General features: G+C 34.0%; 1 protein-coding gene across 32 annotated transcripts in view; it reads left to right on the top strand.

The window, feature by feature from the left end:
* Positions 1 to 23,588, top strand: part of SLC4A10 (solute carrier family 4 member 10) — a 422,038-nt gene that overhangs the window by 278,686 nt on the left and 119,764 nt on the right. For all 32 annotated transcript variants that reach the window (XM_078327546.1, XM_078327550.1, XM_035304692.3 and 29 more), the window contains one exon: positions 18,275 to 18,435. In XM_078327546.1, the coding sequence (XP_078183672.1) occupies positions 18,275 to 18,435 (161 nt within the window). The remainder of the gene's footprint in view (positions 1 to 18,274; positions 18,436 to 23,588) is intronic.

The raw sequence follows: 23,588 nt of genomic DNA, 5'->3' as shown, positions 1-23,588 counted from the left end.
TTGCCAATGCTTTTGGTGTTTTGTTCATGAAGTCCTTGCCTACTCCTATGTCCTGAATGGTTTGCCTAGATTTTCTTCTAGGGTTTTTATGGTGTTAGGTCTTATGTTTAAGTCTTTAATCCAACTGGACTTAATTTGAGTGTAAGATGTCAGGAAGGGGTCCAGTTTCTGCTTTCTGCACATGGCTAGCCAGTTTTCCCAACACCATTTATTAAACAGGGACTCCTTTCCCCATTGCTTGTTTTTGTCAGGTTTGTCAAAGATTGGATGGTTATAGATGTGTTGTGCTGCCTCGGAGGCCTCTGTTCTGTTCCATTGGTCTATATCTCTGTTTAGGTACCAGTACCATGCTGTTTTGATTACTGTAGCCTTGTAGTATAGTTTGAAGTCCAGTAGTGTGATGCCTCCTGCTGTGTTCTTTTTGCTTAGAATTGACCTGGCTATGTGGGCTCTCTTTTGGTTCCATATGAAGTTCAAGGTGGTTTTTTCCAGTTCTGTGAAGAAGGTAATTGGTAGCTTGATGGGGATAGCATTGATCTGTAAATTACTTTGGGCAGTATGGCCATTTTCACAATATTGATTCTTCCTAACGGTGAACATGGAATGTTTCTTCATATGTTTGTGTCCGTTCTTATTTCGTTGAGCAGTGGTTTGTAGTTCTCCTTGAAGAGGTCCTTTATGTTCCTTGTTAGTTGTATTCCTAGGTATTTTATTCTCTTTGTAGCAATTGTGAATGGCAGTTCATTCTTGATTTGGCTCTCTTTAAGTCTGTTATTGGCATATAGGAAGGCTTGTGATTTTTGCACATTGATTTTGTGTCTTGAGACTTTGCTGAAGTTGCTTATTAGTTTCAGATTTGGGGCTGAGATGATGGGGTCTTCTAAATATACAATCATATTGTATGCAAATGGAGATAATTTGACTTCCACCTTTCCTATTTTAATATGCTTTATTTCTTTTTATTGCCTAAATGCTCTGGCTAGAACTTCCATTACTGTATTGAGTCGGAGTGGTGAGAAAGGGCATGCTTGTCTGGTCCAGATTTCAAAGTAAATGCCTCCAGTTTACACCCATTCAGTATGATATTGGCTGTTGGTTTGTCATAAATGGTTTTTATTATTTTGAGATACGTTCCATCAATACTTAGTTTATTGAGGGTTTTTAGCATAAAGGGCTGTTGAATTTTGTCAAAGGCCTTCTCTGCATCTATTGAGATAATCTTGTGGTCTTTGTCTTTGGCTCTGTTTATGTGGTGAAGTACATTTATAGACTTGCATATGTTGAACCGGGATGAAGCCTAGTTGATCATGGTGGATAAGCTTTTTGATGTGCTGTTTCAATCAGTTTGCTAGTATTTTATTGAAGATTTTTACATCTATGTTCATCATGGATATTGGCCTGAAGTTTTCCTTTCTTGATGTGTCTCTGCCGGGTTTTGGTATCAGGGTGATGTTGGTTTCATAAAATGATTTGGGAAGGAGTCCCTCTTTTTGGGTTGTTTGGCATAGTTTCAGAAGGAATGGTATGAGCTCCTCTTTTATGTCTGGTAGAATTCGGCTGTGAACCCATCTGGACCTGGTGTTTTTTTGGGTGGTGTGCTATTAATTGCTGCCTCAATTTCTGCCCTTGTTATTGGTCTATTCAGGGTTTCAACTTCTTCCTGGTTTAGGCTTGGGAGGATGAAAGTGCCCAGAAATTTATCCATTTCTTCCAGGTTTACTAGTTTATGTGCATAGAGTTGTTTGTAATATTCTCTGATGATGGTTTGTATCTACAGATTTCTGTGGAATCTGTAGTGATAATCCCTTTATCGTTTCTTATTGCATCAGATTGATTATTCTCTCTTTTCTTTTTTATTAATCTGGCTAGTGGTTTGTCTATTTTGTCGATCTTTTCAGAAAACCAGCTCCTGGATTTATTGATTTTTTTGGAGGGTTTTTTTCTTTTTTGGTCTCTCTTTCAGTTCTGCTCTGATCATAGTTATTTCTTATCTTCTGCTAGCTTTTGAGCTTTTTTGATCTTGCTCCTCAAGCTCTTTCAATTTTGATGATAGAATGTCGATTTTAGATTTTTTTGGCTTTTCATGTGGGCATTTATTGCTATGTATTTTCCTCTAGACACTGCTTTAAAAGTGTCCCAGAGATTCTGGTTTGTTGTGTGTTCATTCTCGTTGGTTTCAAAGAACATCTTTATTTCTGCCTTCATTTCAATGTTTATCCAGTCAACATTCAAGAGCCAGTTGTTCAGTTTCCACGAAGCTGTGCGATTCTGAGTTAGTTTCTGAATTCTGAATTATAACTTGATTGCACTGTGGTCTGAGAGACTGTTATGATTTCTGTTCTTTTGCATTTGCTGATTAGTGATTTACTTCTAATTATGTGGTCAATTTTAGAGTGGGTGTGATGTGGTGCTGAGAAGAATGTATATTCTATGGATTTGGGGTGGAGAGTTCTGTAAATGTCTATTAGGTTCGCTTGGTCCAGGCTTGAGTTCAAGTCCTGGATATCCTTGTTAATTTTCTGTCTCATTGATTTGATATTGACAATGGGGTGTTAAAGTCTCCCACTATTATTGTTTGGGAATCTAAGTCTCTTTGTAAGACATTGAGAACTTGCTTTATGTATCTGGGTGCTCCTGTATTGGGTGCGTATATATTTAGCATCATTAGTTTTTCTTGTTGCATTGATCCCTTTACCATTATGTAATGTCCTTCTTTGTCTCTTTTGGTCTTTGTTGGTTTAAAGTCTATTTTATCAGAGACTAGGATTGTAACTTCTGCTATTTTGTGCTCTCCATTTGCTTGGTAATCTTTCTCCATCCCTTTATTTTGAGCCTTTGTGTATCCTTGTATGTGAGATGGGTTTCCTAGATACAGCACATTGATGGGTTTTCTGAACCACCAGGTGAAAAAGGATCAGGGTAGCTTCTCTGGAAAAGGTGATGCTTGAGCTGGCTCCTGTGAGTTGGGTTGTAGTTAACTAGGTAGAAAAGCAGAGGGGACAGTATTCTAGGCAGAAAAAGCAGAATTTGCTTAAAGACATCATTGACACAGGTGTTTTGTTGTTGTTTTTGAGAAAGTCTCACTCTGTCACTAGGCTGGAGTGCAGTGGTGAGATTTCAGCTCACTACAACCTCTGCCTCCTGAGTACAAGCAATTCTCCTGCTTCAGCCTCCCTAGTAACTGGGACCACAGGCGTCTGCCACCACACCCATCTAATTTTTGTATTTTTAGTAGAGACGGGGTTTTACCATGTTGGGCAGGCTGGTCTCAAACTCCTGACCTGACGTGTTGCACCTGCCTCAGCCTCCTGAAGTAGTGGCATTACAAGCATGAGCCACAGTACCCCAGATGACAGAGGTTTTATTGTTTTGTTAGGCTGTCTCTTCCATGATAGCACAGCCTTATTGTTAGAAAATCTTTATCTTGATCATATTCATTAGCGGTCCTTAGAATGCCACTGCTCTCTGAAAGCCACAGTAATTTCACTGGATCATGTTAAACTTGTAGCTGCTTTTATTCATTGACTTTACTCAACCAGTGTAGAATTAAATGCTCTATTATGAAAATGAATGTTGTGAATAACACTGGTCTACTTAATTCTTGTTTGAGATATTTCCAGTGGTCTTTACGGCTCTCCTTTATTTAAAAAAACACTAAAAATGAGAAAACCAAAATGGCTGCCACCTAGTTTATCCTTATTAACATTTAAAATAAATAAAACTAATAACTGCCAGTATTTAAAATTCACAAGGCATAGAATGGCAGAAAAGTAGAAGTACTTCTCTATGTTTATTCACAATATCTCTTTTCAAAAGTTATTACTGTTAATATTTTATGCGTATCTTTCCCCCCAAATTTTAATACCTAAATCTTCATCTAAATATACACCCTTTTAAATTTATGCAATAGGGATTATATAATATAGAGTGTTCATACCTTGTCTTTTCCACTTAATATATTTGGCACATTTTCCATATCAGCAATTCAAATTTACATCATCTATTTGATGACTGCATTGCATTCAATTATATGGATGAACTTTCACTTATTTATTTATTAGCTAGTCTTGATTGACATTTAGGTTGTTTATTTTTTTCCATAGAAACTGCTGCAATGATTGTTCACACAAATATTTTGTCATTATTTTGTAGCTATTTCTGTAAAGTGAATTTCTAACAATGGGAATATATGTGGCAAAGACAGCAGACATTTTTTACTTTGATAAATACTGTAAACCTACCTGCATAAAATGTTTTTGTAATTTACACTTTCTATCAACATTGTATGAGAGTGCTTATTTCCTCTGTATCTGGTCACAGTAAGTTATCAAACCACTTAAAATGTTTTTTCCAGTTTTATGAATAAGACATAATCTCACTGTTTTAATTTGATTGTTCAAATTATTAGTGAGATTCAACATCTTTTCATATGTTTTTATTTTTTTCATGTGAATGAACTATTCATTTCCTTTATCTATTTTATATCAAATTATTCATTATTTTTTATTGGCTTTTTTGAACACTTTAAATGCATGTTATTCTGTATGAACTGATTTTTTAATAAAAATTGTATGTAAGTTTCCTCATAATGTTTTGTATTATAACATTTTAAATATAGACGTAAATTTAAAATAGCTTTTATATAACCAGGTACATATTAAGATTAAAAGACTTCTACCTTACTTTTTGTCCTAACTGCATCAAAAAAATATGTGGGAGTTTAGAAATATGTATTATATGTGCTCATCTTCTTTGTTTGGTGACAGAAAAGTGATATATGATCGTCTTTTTTCACAGATTATTGATGTAACTTGCTTTTCTATGATTTTTGAATAGAAAGTTAAAACGCACACCTCTCTAAGACCAGAAGCATCTGTCTTCTATGAATTACAAGAAACAGATGTTCCTTAGTGACTTGAAGGAAGGAGATCTTTTGACTGTGATGACTAGACAGCTTTGGTTAGTTAGAGTCTCTAATCTATTGCAAAGAAGTACTTTTTTGAAGGTTTTTTAAGAGTCCCTTCTTTTTCCTCATACTACATAATAGAGTGTAATATATATATCTTGGCAGGAGTAATGCCCTTTCTTATAGTGGTTGGTGATTTTTCATCTTACAGATCAAATAGTGATCTACTCCTTTTAACCAATAATTTCTTATAACTTGCCCACTCTCATAAAGCTAGGAGGTAGCAGAAGTGATACTAGAATCTAGCATTTTCACCTTCTTACAGTTGAGCAGGTAGAATTTCGTTGTGCTCTAATGGACTAACTCAAATAACATGTTTATCCTAAACCACCAAAATATATTGCTGTTGATTTATCAAGAATAAAAAAGATAATCCAGTTAATTATTTGCATTCTCTAATATTATTAGATAAGAGTTATGTTCATAGTTTGGCTTCTGGAATCGAATGCATGGCATAGCTGTTTGAACTTCAGGGAAACATCTGGTGAGCAACGAAAATAATAACAGCTATTGAAGGAGGGGTAGATAAGTTTTAACTGAGACACAATGCTTCACGGAAGAGCAGAACATATTAATTGAGGATTTTGAAAAGTAATAGACTCTAAAGTGGTAGAAGTAATTTTGTTCTGATTGCACTAGTTCATCTAAAAAAGCAAATTTTTTGTTAATTCATGATTCCATCTGACTTTTCAAATGCAATTTAATTCTAGTAAATCATTAGCATCACCATTTAAAGCACTTCTGGCTTTTGATTAGTATTCCAGATGGGATTAATAATTTTCTACCCTCATAGCAGAAATAAAAAGGATATTTTATCAGCACATTGACACCTGTCACATATCACATCTTGCATAATTTATGCCCACTCTCATTGCCAAGTAAAACTTAAGTAAACTTTTAGATTTTGAAGCTAAAATTTTGAATCATAATTATTTAATAAATGTTTGTAAAAAACAGCTGTTCACTTTTAAAACCCCTAAAAGAAGCCATATGAAGAGACTAATGAAGTCAACACAATTACAAAGTCCTGCTTATAAATAACATATAATGTTATTTATAGAAAAGTGAGCAAACCTACCACAGCTGTGCAATTGTGGCAACAACATGTTTGACTCACTGTAGTTGCCCTTTATAAACGCTTCCTACAAATGAACTCAGAAAAGGCAAAGCAGGGGGTAACAGTTAGGCTTCTGATACATACATTGCAGCATAGAAAAGGATTATTACATCAAAACAATTTTACTGATACTATGAAGGCATTTAATATTCAAAATTAGTAATGGCTTAAGTCATCTGAATTTTTTAGTGGAAAATAATATGGATTAAGAACATGTGTGAAAATAATATGGATTAAGAAGAGTTAATGTCTGTAAATACTAGGTTTGGATATATTTCATTTCTTCTTAAAATGACTATATGTATTCTGTGATTACATGTTATTCTCTAGCTTCACCCTAGCCATGTCACCCAACTATCCTAAAAGAGGATTTTTTTTAAGACATCCACTACTTCCCTTAAGGCTGTAATTTTGGATGACATAGTAACTCCTTTTAGATGATATGGTTACTCTTTTTTGTTTGTGCAGAATGAGAGAATTAAAAATCTTAGAAAACCTAAACTGAGTTAGTGAGAATAGAATACCCAGAAAGAGTTAAGTTCTCTAGAAAAAAACAATTTCTAACTGGCAGAATAATTTTATTCTGTGTGATTTAATATGAGTATTTTAGAGGAGATTATAATCAACTTAATCCTCAAAGAATTTGTGAAACACCTATTTAATGTTGCTTAGTAGAAAGAGACTCCAGTGTGCTCATCTTGGATGAAAACAGAACCAGACACACTGAAGGAAATGAAAATAATCTTCTCAGGGTTTAAATCCTCCCTTCTCCCTCCACAGAGAAGGTCATGCAATTGGCCAACAATTTTATTTATTTGTTTTTTAGCATTATCCATTACATCTCCTTCATGCTTTGAAACTCTTGTTTGCTTCGGTTTGCTATTCAAACACATGTCTGCAGAGTTTATTTGAAAATGGGACCAAATTGCCGCACTTTAGGTCATTAACTGCAATCAGGCATTTTGCAATTGACAGGATATTCAGTGACTACAAATCTTAAAACAGTGTCTGGTGTGTTCCCAGATCTGTTCATGTCTATCTTTGAAGGATGAAATAGGATTTAAAAGAACAGAGAAGAGAGATATAGTTATGTATTTATGTATATATATTATTTTTAATAGTCTCTTTAACAATATTCATTTAAATATCTCTTAAAGAATTGGCATCATTCTGGAGCTGGCATAAAACACTGAATCTTGAAATGTTTTGTATCTTTAGTAACATGATATTTGTAACATGTGGGTACCTTTTTATGGAAAGTACCTTCTGCCTCCTCCTATAATATTCATAAAACCTATGGGTACATCAAACCATCCATGCATATAACTTATATTTGGTCATCTTAACTAACAAACTGTTTGGAACTCCCTGAAGTTCCAAACTCCCTGAAAGGAACTCCATTCTTTTCTCATAGAATTAAGCCCTCAACTTGAAGAAAATTATTCTAAAGGAAGGAAGAATAATTGGATTTTTTAAAATGTCATTTCAGACACATAAATCACTGGAACAAAATAGAGAACTAAGAAATAGACCAGCATAAGTAAAGCTTACTGATTTTTGACAAAGGACAAAAACTATTAAATGAAGGAAGAAAACTCTTTTCAAAAAATAATGTTGGAGCAATTAGACATCTACAGGCAAAATAATTAACTTTGATATAAACCTCACCATGTACATAAAAATTAATTCAAAATAGATTATAAATTTAAATTTGAAACATAAAGCCATAAATTTTTTCAAAGAAAACATAAGAGAAAATCTTCAGGACCTAGGGCTAGGTGGCAAGTTTTTAGACATAACACCAAAAGCACAACTTGTAAAAGGAAATATTTATAGATTGAACTTTACCAAAATTATAATGTTTGTGCTGTGAAAGATTCTGTTAAGTGGATTAAAAGGCAAGCTACAGACAGAAAGTATTTGCAAACCAGATATTCAACAAAAGTGTTATATGTAGAACATATAAAGAGCTCTCAAAGTTCAACAGTATGAAAATAAATCAACTAAAAAAATGGGCAAAAGGCACAAACAGACATTTCATCAAAGAAGAGATACATATAGCAAATAGCACATGGAAAAATGTTCAGTATCATTTGCCATTAGGAAAATGCAAATTAGAACTGCTCTGCGGTATTACTACATACCTAATAGAATAATCAAAATTAAAAATAATCATAATAACAAATGATGGTGAGCATATGAAAAAACTGGATTTTTCATACATTGCGGGTGTGAATGTAAAATAGTAGAACCACTTATGGAAAATAGTTTGACAGTTTCTCATAAAACTAAACATGCATTTACTACATACCCCAGCAATTACACTCTTGGACATTTATCCCAGAGAAATGAAACATGTTCACAGAAAGACCTCTGCATGAGTGTTCACAGCAGATTTATTTGGAGTGACAAAACCTGCAAACAACCTGAATGTCCTCCATAGGTGACTGATTAAACAAACTGATACATCCATCTTTATAATGAAATATTACTCAGCAATAAAAAGGAATAAACTACTGATACACACAACAACTTGAATATGTCTCAAGGGCATTATGCTTAGTAAAAAAGTATCAGTCTCAAAAGGTTGTAAACTATATAATTCCATTTAGATAACACCCTCAAAATGACAGAAGTATCGTGATGAAGAATATATTAGTGGTTTCCAGGGAGCAAAAATAGTGAGGATTGAGAATATAAAGGTGCAGCACAACAGCTTTCTTTTGTGGTGACGGAACAGCTTCGTATGTTGACTGTGGTAGAGGTTACATCTATCTATACATGGGATCAAGTGCATAGAACGGAGGCTGGGCTTAGTGACTCATGCCTGTAATCCCGGTCAGCTGAGGCAGGATTACTTGAGGTTAGGTGTTCCAGACCAGGCTGGATAACATAGCAAGACCCCATATCTATTTTTAAATATTAAAAAAATAGCCAGACATAGTGCCTTGCTATATAGTCCCAGCTACTTGGGAGGCTGAAGTGGAAGAATCACCTATGCCCAGGAAGTTGAGGATGCAGTGAGCTGTGATTGCACTACTGCACTGCAGCATGGATGACAGAGTGAGACTGTATTTCAAAAAAACTTTTTTTTAAATGCATAGAACTAAACACTCATACACCACACACACACACACACACACACACACACACACACACACACACACACATCAACACACAGAGCCAACATCTTATCAGGATTTTTTTTTTTTCTTTCCAACTTTTATTTTAGGTTCTAGGGGTATATGTGCAGGCTTGTTACTTGGGTAAATTTCATATTACACATTTGGTGTACAGATAATTTTGTCACCCAATAGATAATTTTCAATCTTCCCACTCTCTACCTTCAACTAGGCTTCAGTGTCTGTTGTTCCCTTCTTTGTGTGCATGTGTACTCAATATTTAGTTCCCACTTGTGAGAACATGCAGTATTTGGTTTTCTCTTCTTGCATTAATTCACTTAGGAACATGACCTCTAGCTCCATCCATGTTGTGGCAAAGGCCATGATCTCATTTTTTATAGCTGCACAGTATTGCATGGTGTATATGTACCACATTTCCTTTAGCCAGTTCACCACTGGTAAGCACATAGTTTGATTCCATGTCTTTGCTATTGTGCATAGTGCTGTAATGAACATACATGTGCATGTGTCTCTATGGTAGAATAATTTATATCCCATTGGTTATATACCAAGTAAAGGGATTGTTAGGACAAATGATAGTTCTGTTTTAAGTTCTTTGAGAAATCTCCAAACTTCTTTCCACAGTGGCTGAACTAATTTACATTCCCACCAGCAATGTAGAAGCATTCTCCTTTTTCTGCAACCTCCTCAGCTTCTGTTATTTTTTGATTTTTTTAGTAATAGCCATTCTGATTTACATTTCCCTAATGATTAGTGGTACTGAGCATTTTTCCATATGCTTCTTGGCCACTTGTATTAATATGTCTTCTTTTGAGAAGTGTCTGCTAACATCTTTTGCCCACTTTTTAAATGGGGTTGTTTGTTTTTTGCTTGTCAGTTTATTTGTGTTCATTAAAGATTCTGGATATTAGACCTTGGTCAGATGCAAACATTTTCTCTCACTCTGTAGGTTATTTACTTTGTTGTTAGTTTCTTTTGCTGTGCAGAAGCTCTTTAGGTCAGTTAGGTTCCACTTGTCAATGTTTGTTTTTGTTGCAATTGCTTTTGGCATCTTCATCATGAAGTTCTTTCCTTGGCTGATGTCCAGAAGGGTATTTCCTGGATTTTCTTCTAGAGTTTTTATGGTTTTGCGTTTTATATTTAAGTCTTTAATTCATCTTGAGTTGACTTTTGTATATTGTGAAAGGTAGGGGTCCAGTTTCAATCTTCTACATGTGGCTAGCCAGTTATCCCAGCAGCATTTATTGAATAGGGAGCCCTTTCCTCATTGCTTATTTTTATTGGCTGTGTTGAAGGTCAACCATTCTACATGTGCAGCACTATTTCTGGGTTCTTTAACCTGTTCCATTGGCTTATGTGTTTTATACTGGTACTATGCTGTTTTTGTTGCTGTAGCCTTGTAGTATAGTTTGAAGTCAGGTAATGTGATGCCTCCAGCTTTTTTTTTTAATTGCATTTTAGATTTTGGGGTGCATGTGCAGAACATGCAAGATAGTTGCAGAGGTACACACATGGCAGTGTGTTTTGCTGCCTTCCTCCCCTTCACCCACATTTGGCATTTCTCCCCAGGCTATCCCTCCCCAGCTTCCCCCCACCGCGCTCTCCCTCCCCCTATTCCCCGCAATAGACTCCACTGTGTAGTACTCCCTTCCCTGTGTCCATGTGTTCTCATTTTTCCTCACCTGCCTATGTTCTTGTTTTGTTCTTTTTGTTCTGGATCACTTTGGCTATTTGGGATCTTTTTTGGTTCCATTTAAATTTATATTATTTTTCTAATTTTGTAAAAATGCCTAATTTGTTTCTAATTTTGTAAAAATGTTATTGGTAGGTTGATAGGAATAGCATTTAATCTGTAAATTGCTTTAAGTACTATGGTTATTTTAATGTTATTGATTTTTTCCTATCCATGAGCATGGAATGTTTTTCCATTTGTTTGTGTCATCTCTGATTTATTTCAGCAGTTTTGTAATTCTCATTGCAGAGATCTTTCACCTCCCTGTTTAGCCGTATTCCTAGGTATTTTATGTTTTTCATGGCTATTGCAAATGGAATTGCATTTTTTATTTAGCTCTCAGCTTGAATGTTATTGATGTATATAAATGTATACCATTTGCACATTGATTTTGTATCCTAAAACTTTGATGAAGTTATTTAGCAGATCTAGGATCCTCAAGCAGAGATTATGGGGTTTCTTAGGTATAGTGTCTTATCATTTGCTAAGAGAGATAGTTTGACTTCTTCTCTCTCTATCTGGATGCCTTTTATTTTTTATTCTTTCCTGTTTATCTGGTTAGGACTCCAGGACTTATGTTGAATAAGAGTGGTAAGAGTGGGAATCATTGTCTTGTACCAGTTTTCAAAAAGAATGCTTCCAGCTTTTGCCCATTCAGTATGATCTTGGCTGTAGGTTTGTTTTGGATAACACTTATTATTTTGAGGTGTATACTTTCAATGCCTAGATTTTTTTTGGGTTTCAAACATAAGGTAATGTTTAATTTTATCAAAAGCCTTTTCTGCATCTACTGAGATGATCATGTGGTTTTTGTTTTTAGTTCTGTTTATGTGATGAATGACATTTATTGATTTGCATATGTTGAACCAAGCTTGTATCCCAGGAATAAAGACTATTTGATCATGGTAGATTGGTTTTTTGGTGTGCTGCTGAATTTGGTTTGCTAGTATTTTGTGGAGAATTTCTGCATCTATATTCATCATGGATATTGGTATGAAGCTTGTTGGTTTGTATCTGCTTGTTTTGGTATAAGAAATGATAGTGGCTTCATAGAATAAATTGGAGAGGAGCCTCTCTTCCTTACTTTTTGGAATAGTTTCAATATCAGCTCTTTTTTATACATCTGGTAAAATTTGGCTGTGAATCCATCTGATACAAGGCTTTTTTCTGGTTGATAGGTTTTTTATTACTGATTCAAATTTGGAACTCATTACTGGTGTGTTCAGAGTTTCAATTTCTTCCTGGTTTGACCAGGTGCAGTGGCTCACACCTCTAATTCCAGCACTTGGAGGTCGAGACAGGTGGATTACTTGAGCCCAGGAATTTGAGACCAGCTTGGTCAACATGGCAAAACGCTGTTTCTACTAAAAATACAAAAAAAATTAGCTGTACACAGTGGTGCATGCCTGTAGTTCCAGCTACTTGGGAAGTGAGGCAGGAGAATCACTTGAGCACAGGAGGCAAAGGTTGTAGCGAGCCAAGATCATGCCACTTCTCTCCAGTCTGGGTGACAGAGTGAGACTCTGTCTCAAAAAAATAAAATTCAATTAAAATAATTTATTTCTAGTTTAGTCTTGGGTGGTTGCATATTCCCAGGAATTTATCCATTTCTTCTAGCTTTTCTAGTTTGTGAGCATAGAGATGTTCATAAATCTCTGTGGGGTTAGTAGTAGTAGTGTCTCCTTTGTGTTTTCTGATTGTGTTTATTTTTATCTTCGTTTTTTTTTTTAATTAGTCTAGCTAGCAGTATATCAATGTTATTTATTCTTTCAAAGAACCAACTCTTGGTTTCATTGGTCTTTTGTATGATTTTTCTCATCTTCATTTTATTTTGTTCAGCTCTATTTTTGTTATTTCTTTTCTTCTGTTACCTTTGGGATTAGTTGGCTTTTATTTTTCAAATTCCTTCAAGTGTGATGTTAGCTTGTTAACTTGAAATGTAAGTTTTTTTTAATGTCAACATTTAGTAGTTTAAACTTTCCTCTTTACACTGCTTTTGTTGTGTCCCAGAGATTCTAGTATGTGGTATCTTTGTCTTCATTAGTTTCAAAGAATTTCTTGATTTCTATCTTTATTTAATTGTTTATCCAAAATCATTCAGGAGCAGGTTGTTTAGTTTCCATGTAATTGTATGGTTTTGAGAGTTCTTCTTGGTATTGATTTACATTTTTGTTACATTGTGTTCCGAGAGTATGCTTGGTATGATTTTGTTTTTTTTTTTTCAATTTGTTCAGAGTTGCTTTATGGCTAAGTATATGGTCAATTTTAGAATATATGCCATGTACAGATGAAAAGAATTGTTTTTGTTGGATGGAGTGCTCTGTAGATGTCTCGTAGGTTCATTTAGTCAAGTGGTAAGTTCAGATCTCAAATATCTTTTGTTAGTTTTTTGTCTCAGTGATCTGTCCAATACCATCATTGGGGTGTTTAAGTCTTCCACTATTATTGTGTAGTTATCTAAGTCTCTTCATAAGTCTTTAAGAACTTGTTTTATGAATCTAGGTGTTTCAGTGTTGGGTCACATTTATTTAAGATAGTTAAGTCTTATTGTTTCATTGAACATTTTATTTTTATGTGAACCTCTTCTTTTTACTTTTTGATTGTTTTTGGTTTAAAGTCATTTTTTATCTGCAGTAAAAACAGCAACCCTTTTTTAGCATTCCTAAAATTTTAAATTTACTTTCAAAGGAGCCAAGATGAAATGATTTAGATGCTTTGTCACTTATTTAGTCATTTTCACTTTTATCCAGAAGTACATTTTAAAACTATAAATTTTATTATAAGAAAGGATTTTATTGGGCCGGGCGCGGTGGCTTACGCCTGTAATCCCAGCACTTTGGGAGGCCGAGGTGGGCGGATCACAAAGTCAAGAGATCGAGATCATCCTGGTCAACATGGTGAAACCCTGTCTCTACTAAACATACAAAAAATAGCCAGGCGTGGTGGCACGTGCCTGTAGTCCCAGCTACTTGGGAGGCTGTGACAGAAGAATCGCTTGAACCCAGGAGGCGGAGATTGCAGTGAGCCAAGATTGCACCACTGCACTCCAACCTGACGACAGAGCAAGACTCTGTCTCAAAAAAAAAAAAAAAAAGAAGGATTTTTATCATTCTATATATCAAGAGGTCCAGGAATATTTGAAAAGTGAATTTGTTGTTAAAGTTATTACAGCTTACAAACAATATTATTTTATGGGTAAGTTTATAGTTACACTTAAGTAGTTAAGAAACCAATGTGATTTTTTAGTAATGTAAAAAGACATTTCAGGATTTTGTACTTGAGTATAATTTTTGGAGATTACATTCAATTTAATTAATTTATTTATTCTTTTGAGGCAGGATCTCATCGTGTCACCCAGGCTGGAAGGCAGTGGCATTATCATGGCTCACTGCAGCCTCAACCTCCTGGGCTCAAACAATTCTGCCATCTCAGCCTCCTGAGCAGCTGGGGCTACAGACATGCACCACCACACCTGGTTAATATTTTTTATTTCTCATAGAGATATCATCTCACTGTTACCCATCATCTCACTGTTACAACATTTTAGAATCAATTTTATAGACAGGGATGACAGAAAGTACTATAGTTCTAGAAACCTTAATTGAGGACATTTTACATAGAGGAAAACCTGTATTTCCTCAAGTTGTAGTACACCCTTTTAAAACTCTACGTTTCCTTTATCATCAAATAGACTAGAAAGTAAATTTCCAACTTCATGAAGTTCTTCAGCCAAAATAACACCAGCATCCATGCTATTATTATTATTATTATTATTATTATTATTATTATTTTTTTTTTTTAAGAAGGAGTTTCTCTCTTGTTAGCCAGGCTGGAGTGCAATGGCACGATCTCGGCTCACTGCAACCTCCACCTCCTGGGTTCAGGCAGTTCTCCTGCCTCAGCCTCCTGAGTAGCTGGGATTACAGGCACACGCCACCATGCCCAGCTAATTTTTGTATTTTTAGTAGAGATGGGGTTTCACCATGTTGACCAGGATGGTCTCGATCTCTTGACCTCGTGATCCACCCGCCTCAGCCTCCCAAAGTGCTGGGATTACAGGCTTGAGCCACCATGCCCGGTGCATACATGCTATTATATAGTCTCCATCCTTTTGCTCTTTTCATCTAAAACCCACAGCATATGTCAGTAGATTATAATTTAATTAGGAGATTTAATAAAGGCTGTATCCACTCCCCTGGCACCACTTCTTTATGGAAAGTTTCATTATAGCCCTTCCACAGAATAATATGTTTGATATGTTTCCTTTCTTATTCACAAAGGAAAACCATCTATTTTTATCTAGCATAATAGGTAATAAAGAAAACACATCAGAATAATGTAAAAGAAAAAGAACAAAGAACATTCTGCAACTTAAGATTGGCTCCAGACATGGATAAAAATTAAATGTGTTTCTGCTATAAGCATCAGCATAAGATCTTCGAGCTAAAAAAGACTATAAATTCAATTCAAATTGAATTTATATTGTATTATGGTGGGAAATGGGCACAGACTCTGGAGAAAAATAAAAATTATAAAAAACCTTAAAGTTGAATCCTCGTTTGACAAGGTCACTGGCTATTCTTTGGAAAATTATTTAATATGTTATATTTGTCTCATCATTTTAACTGTGAGAAAATAGGCCCAGAGAAGTTAAAAGACTTTCCTTTTATTGCATAGTGGTTTAGCTGTAGATGACAGACAAAATATAAATTTCTTTTTATTCTCAACTAGTCAAAGATAGTTTATATAATACTATTCCATTAAAATGTCTGCCAAGAAGTTCCTTTGTGATACTGAAATCATAATGTGACCATAGCCTTATTCTCGTATCTGACAAGAATTACTAATTTATTATATTTATTAAAATCACATTTTCTTTCAACATTAATTCTGATTAGGAATTTTATGCTGATATGAATAGCTAAAATGGTGTTCTGTGTCAGATGGGATAGGCTAAATTATGCTATAAAATATCCTGCACTCTCAGTGGCTTAAAACTATTTATTGGGACTCACAGTTCACGTCCATCATGGATCATTGGAGTTTTGCTTATCTGTTCATTGTATTAAATAGTTACTTGGAGACCTCAGCTGATAGAACAGCCTTTATCTTGAACTTTGCTGGTTGCATGTCAAGGAAAAGGTGAGCTCCATAGGATATCCTCTTGACAATTAAATGCTCCAGTCTGGAAGTGACACACACATAATATCTGTCCCCACTTCATTTCCAGAGCTAATCACAGACACGTGGATTCACTGAATTAAAAGGGAGTCAGGTAATTTTATTTTATTCTTTCCTAGGAAGAGAGGGAGAACCAGTTACAGTTTATAACAACACTAAAGACCATCATATGATTTATGAGGTATTTTGGCCCTGTTTAGAACTGAACAACTTAAAGAATAACTAATATGTAAACTTTCTGTGTAGACAAAAATGTTCTATAAAATGTTCAGACTAGAAGAGATACTGTTGGTGATTTGTGGCTTAAATGTAAGTTTTTTCAATATCCATGTGTTCTATATAGCCATACCTATTCTTACTTGATTGTAAATTTTGGCAAGTATAAGTATTCTTCCCTATTGGTTTCCTTTTCACTTTCTGACAATCTTTTTCTTTTTTTTTTAATTATATTTTAAGTTCTGGTGTACATGTGCAGATTGTGCAGGATTGTTACATAGGTATACATATGCCATGGTGGTTTGCTGCATCCATTCTCCTGTCATCTACACTAGGTATTTCTCCTAACATTATATCTCCAATCCCCCCAACCCCTGCTATCCCTCCCCTGCCATCCCCCAGTAAATCCTGGTGTGTGATGTTCTTCTCCCTGTGTCCATGTTTTCTCATTGTTCAGCACCCACTTATGAGTGAGAACATGCAGTGTTTAATTTTCTGTTCTTATGTCAGTTTGCTGAGAATGATGGTTTCCAGTTTTATCCATGTCCCTGCAAAGGACATTAACTAATCCTCTTTTATGGCTGCATAGTATTTCATGGTGTATTTTCTTTATCCAGTCTATCATTGCTGGTCATTTTGGGTTGGTTCCAAGTCTTTGCTATTGTAAACAGTGCCACAGTGAACATATGTGTGCATGTGTCTTTATAGTAGAATAATTTATAATCATTTAAAATTTGACCCAGCAATCCCAGTAATGGGAAATAGAAATGCCACGTTTTTTTCTTTTTGCTTCCTACACACTAGAGACAGATCCTTAGCTTTCCTGATCCTTCTTACTACTCTGCATATTAATCATTCTGACTGACTCTTTTGGTTAGTTACTTTTGGCTAATCCACTTGATTTCCTAACTAGTTACTCCTACATATTTGTTGTGTGTTGAAGTTGGACCACTTTATTACACAAAATAGTAATATTATATTACATAAAGGATTTGAATGATATTACTTAGAAAGAGAAATTAGGGTAAAAAATGACTAAGGAGAAAAGAAGTGAAGGAAATGGTGGAGATGAAGGTAGGCAAGACAGTTTAGACTAAGTTTCATTGGAAATGGTGAAACTACATTGGTCATTTATTAGGATTAGAGAGCAAGTTCCTAAAAGGATAAGAGATTAAGTAGTTTGTGACAGAGCAATAAAATCATTGGTTTCTCTTTATCTATTCCATTTATCTTGCTTATAGATAATATAGTATTACTATTCATTTCAGTCCATGAAGACAGTAGTCTCCTATTTGACATAATGACATCAAGAGTCTTCTCTGATTATCTAACCTGGCGAGAACACCCAGGGATAGAGTCTGAGCTCAAGTCTCACATATTCAGTCCCTAGGAAGTGATTGTTATTACTAGCTCTCATCCAAGCAAGCCTAATAAGTATTTTTCCTATACAATAGGCCCCATATTATGCTAGCCTACCTCAAGATCTTCTAAGAAAGTTACCAAGAGGCTAAAATATTCATGTTTAAGACTTCCCACTAAAGAAAAATAAGTATTCTTTCATTTCTTTTTCAATTACCATTAACTTTCCATTAAGTATACATTCTTTATTATTGGTACATAAGATTCGCTGTGATCACTGGTTAAACACTTATATTTAAATGTTTCTTCAGAGTTAGACAAGTTAACAAAATATAAGGAATTTTCCATTTTCAATTATTTTTTAATTACAAAAGAATACTAGTTAAATGGAGTTAAAATGAAATAAGCCAAATGGCTTAAGCTAGTTTTTATATACTTCCAAAACCTATGAAGCAAGACACAATATGACTATTTTTCTATTTCAACCTTTTATTTTGGGGATAAAGGATCATTCATCTATAATATAATATAAACTGTGCTGATAATATTTATTTGTATAGGTGGTTGAAGTTTGAAGAAGATGTGGAAGATGGAGGAGAAAGGTGGAGCAAGCCTTATGTGGCTACTCTTTCATTGCACAGCTTGTTTGAGTTGAGAAGTTGTATTCTGAATGGAACTGTGTTGCTGGACATGCATGCCAACACTTTAGAAGAAATTGCAGGTATATTTTTTTCTCTCTTGGTCTATTTTGTAGATACAGGTACTTTTTTGTTACTCTCTTGCTCTTATAATTCAAAATATATATGAACTTTGGAAAACTAATTCTTATAATCACTGTATGGGGCCTTAAAAGTCATTTTCTCTTACCCTGTTATTTGAGATAAAAGAAGTTGAATCTCAGAGAAATATTGTCTAATTTGGCAGTGCCAAGCCTAGGACAAGAATCTAGTGTCTTGATTCCCATTCACCGTTTATTTTCATTATCACATTTAGATTCTCACCACTAGAAATTTAAAGGAAAAAAAGAAAACCTCAAGCTAAATACTTATTTTCAATAGTCAAACACATGAAATAACCAAATGAAAAAATGTCAATAAACAGAAAAATGTTGGTTTAGAATGGACACAGAAAGTTATGGCCATTTATTTTAAACTTAATTAAAACTCTTGAATTCCAGAGGAAGTCAAGTGATATAGTTAGGATTTGTTTTGTAATTCAGTACTATAACCTGTCCCTAGGATGAATAATTAGTATTAGAATCCAATGATGTCCTTATAATACAGACAGTTATATTTAGAAAATGTGTTATTATTACAGAAGTTGAGTAAATACTGTAAAGTATCTTTGTAAAGATACAAAGCTCCTGTATCTTTTTACCAGAAGACAAACATATTTTAGTAAAAACAAAATAATATGAAAACACAGAAATGAGTTTTGAAAGAGTATAAATGAAATAATTGATGGAGGTTTTTAAAATACAAAGAAAAGAGGCAGTTTAAAAAATTATTAGTTTGAGAAAAAATAAAATTTGTCCTATAAAATATTTATTTGTGATATAGAAAGACTTAATACTTTAAGTATATTAGAGAAATGAAAAAAACTGTGTGTTTTTACTCATATATATGAGAATAATGTATTAGAAAAATAGCATATCTAATTTAATCTGCAGACAGCCCTATGAAGTAGATGTCATTCTCATTTTTCAATCAGAAAATCCTCTAAAACTGTCATGGCCTAGATTTCACCCAAGGGCCCCTAACTTTAAGCCCAGTGTTTTTTCTATTACATTACAACTGCTGTGAGAAGAAAAAGAGATGTCTTGAAGTGGATGTCACCCAAATTTTGATGGCACATTTATTACCTTAAAAAGTATTGATTTAGTCATTGGTGTTGATAGGCATTGCAGTAAAACAGAAAGATAAGCGGTCCTCTTCTGTTTCATATAACGTGTAAAGAGATTATTCTTTAAATTATATAAAACTGTAGCCTAAAAGACTTTATAAAGTTAAACATATATGTATAATTTTTAGAAGTATGCAGGCTACTGTAGCTGGACTAAATCAAGAGAAAAATATTAACTTAGAAATTAGCAAACTCCCTATGAATGCTGAAATAGTAACTATCCAACTCAATTTCTTACCTTTACATTACAGGGTCTTGCTAATACCCAATAAACATTTTTTATATTTTAATTAAGAATAAAACAGCCAGGCTTTTCATACTACTTTGAAGTATAGAAAGCTCTTAAGTTGGTAATTATCTTTCTAATACTCAAATCTGGGGCTTGGTATTATTATTGTTGTCCTTATTTCATAAATAAAGAAACTAAGATTTAGAAGGTTAAAGGCCTTGCTCTAAGGGGTTTGTTTTTGCTGCTTAAATACTTAAATACATGACGGTGTTACCTTTGAAAATAGATTAATCAAAATACATTTTGAAATGGGAAACAAAACTGTCACATTACTGGCAATGTTAGCCTGGCAAAATTAGCCTCATAACATACCCTTTATACTTTTGCCAGTCTTTACATTTCTTAAATTATATAATTTCTAATGCTTTTCTCAGTATTCCTGGGAGGAAATGTTCCTCTGATAATTTGGCTGAAACACAGTTCATTTTATCACCTTAGTTTACTTTCATTGTCTAAAATTATTCTACTTTTTCCTAACTGTGTCCCCCTTTCCCAAGCTCAATTCTGTAGAATATGTGAGGGTTAACTGGGTTAAATCTAGCCTTTTCAAGCAAATTGCATTCTCTAATTCTACCCTTACAGTGAAAGTAGTTCAAGGATGTCTTGATACCCTAAATAGCTTTTTGTATTCTTTCTGCTTTTCTAATTAGGGTGTATCTTTCTGACTTTGAAGTAGCCCAACCTGAATGTCCTGTTTTTCAGTGTAAAGCAGCCTGTAAAATGACATTTAGAATATGTCAGTAGTTTAGAGCTAACATCACATAGAGAAATATGATTACAAATATTTGTGTAGATCATAACCTTAAATTCTTTTACAATCATTACTGAGAAGAGAGTTCCTCTCATTGATAACTATAATTTGACTAAATTGTTACTTATTTGTGCCCTCAATATAGTCTCATTAAAACATTTTCTCTCTATTGCTTGTAATTATTTTCTTATTATTTCTATTTTTATTTTATAAAAATTGAGCTGCATTACTAAGTTTGTAGTAAATAAGCATGCTTTCCATTTCTAAGACTTCTAACTTTGCAAAGTATTTTCACATCATTATATTTTATTATCATAGCAACGTATGAAGTAGGAAAGAGACTATTTCATCATAAACAGATAAATAGAAAGTTTCTTATTGAAGATGACCTTTGCAGAAATTGAAATAATTATTTTACTAACCCATAATCATAATTTTTTTTAGATGGGGGTCTCATTATGTTGCCCAGGCTGGTCTCAAACTCCTAGGTTCAATCAATTCACCTGCCTCAGCTTCCCAAAGTGCTAGAATTACAGGCATGAGCTACTGTGCCCAGCCATAATTTTTGTTTTATTCTATTTCATGATAATTTGTGGCTATAGTGATTAATAGCCCTGAAACTTTTTCCTCAGCTCTTATTTATTATTATTTTTTCTCTTAGCCATAATTCACATACATTAGTCACTAGTTTTAGTTTTACAAAAGCTAAGTGTAAGGGTTTACCTTTAAGAGATCTAATCACTAGTAAGGCTTTGTAGTATTGATGTTTTTCAGACATTTTCTAGTAGATGAATATGACCCAGATATTGTTTTGTAATGATCAAGGATCTTTATATCAATGTTCTGATATGTTGTTAACAGACTCAGATAATTCCTTAAGAGATTTTTGTAGACTTAGTAGCAAAAAATCCCATTTGTATCTGGCAGTTCTGTCAAGAATTTCTGGTATAATTAAACTGGGATTTTCTTTTGGCTAAAGTTAATTTAAAATATATCTGTTTCCCAATGTTTCAAGAAACTCAATAAGTTTAAACTTTATCCTTGAAAACATTACTTAACCTTTCAAATCTAAAATTCCCCAGATATATTTTCTTACCACAATTTACTCTGATATGGAGATTAATTGTATTGAATATGTTTTTGAATTATATTTGTATAAATTACAGGGAATTTTATGGTCTATGTTAATCTCTTTGAAATTAAGGATTATGAAGATTAACGATGAAAATATTGTCTCTGTAGTGTGTGTATACTTTAACCTAATTCTGTCAATGAGAATTAGGAAGAAATTAAAACCAAACCAAAGTTAGTGCAATGGACAGATTATCAATCATAGCCCCCAACTCATTTGAAGAGAAATAGGAATGCTTTTACACTGTTGGTGGGAGTGAAAATTAATTCAACCATTGTGGAAAACAGTGTGGCGATTCCTCAAGGATCTAGAAATAGAAATACCATTTGACCCAGCAATCCCATTACTGGGTATATACCCAAAGGATTATAAATCATTCTATTATAAAGACACATGCACATGTATGTTTATTGTGGCACTGTTCACAATAGCAAAAACTTGAACCAACCAAAATGCCCATGAATGATAGACTGGATAAAGAAAATGTGGCATATATACACCATGGAATATGATGTAGCCATGAAAAGGATGAGTTCATGTCCTTTGCAGGAACATGAATGAAACTGGAAACCATTATTCTCAGCAAACTGACACAAGAACAGAAAACCAAACACTGCATGTTCTTACTTATAAGTGGTTGTTCAACAATAAGAACACACAGATACAGGGAGGGGAACATCACACACTGAGGCCTGGGGGTGGAGAGCTCGTGGAGGATAACATTAGGAGAAATACCTAATGTTGATGATGAGGTGATGGATGCAGCAAACCACCACCATGACATGTGTATACCTTTGTAACAAACCTGCACAATCTGCACGTGTACCCCAGAACTTAAAATATAATTTTAAAAAAAGAAAAATAAATAAATAAAATAAATGTTTTTCAGAAAAAGATAAAAAATAAAATTTTTCATTGAAAAAAGAATCTATAGTTTGCTCCACTGAATGTAATTATAGATTTGAGAGTATAGGAATAAACATATTTTTTTAACTTGCCTATACTGTGACAATCCTTGGTCTGAAAAGTAAGTATTCGATTGCAATTTACATCTTCAGTACACACAATCCTGTTAGTGCTGGCAATCAAACCACAGAATTTAGAAACTTCATATCAAATTCCCCCATCTCCCCCAATATCTTTTAAAGGTAAGACAATGGATTTTCAAAACATTGAGGTGATGATCTTCAAAAAGGCAGAGATTTATATAGAATCTGCAATATGTCATAGCCTCTAGGGGCTTTCATTCAAGATAGATTATGATACAAGTTACCTGTTAGGATGAAAAACAATTTTTTATTTTTCTGAGGCCTTTTTCCACAAATGCTACTAGTGATTCTAGAGCCTACTTAGTGTTAGTAGAGTGTGACCTATTTGTCCTTTTTTTTCTTGCTTTATCTCTTATCATCCAGATACTGGGACAGACTAGACTGTATTATTTAGGCATCACAGCCTGCTGAGATTGCAGGACTTCACTCGGGACCCAAAGCCATTATGGTCCATTATCTTTTCACACTTTTCAAGTTAATAGTAATATATATTGTAGTGGTGAAAAGAACAATGTAAGTGATTACTAATTCAGATTCCTTTTGACACTTAAATCTTACCCCACTATAAGTTATGTCCTTAAGAAAAATGATTAATTTTTTCCAGACAAGTAAGATATAATTTGATACAGCTATACTTTGGAGAAGTTTACTGTGTATTTCTCTGTAACTAATGAACAGATGAATATGTTTTTCTTTTACATTTACTTTTCCATATGTAACTGTTTCAAATAAAAATCTTATCCTTGAAAAA

This window comes from Callithrix jacchus, chromosome 6 (assembly GCF_049354715.1).
Source record: "Callithrix jacchus isolate 240 chromosome 6, calJac240_pri, whole genome shotgun sequence".
Lineage (NCBI taxonomy): Eukaryota > Metazoa > Chordata > Mammalia > Primates > Cebidae > Callithrix > Callithrix jacchus.
Note: the sequence above shows the minus strand (reverse complement) of the source record. Positions and strands in the feature narration are given on the sequence as shown.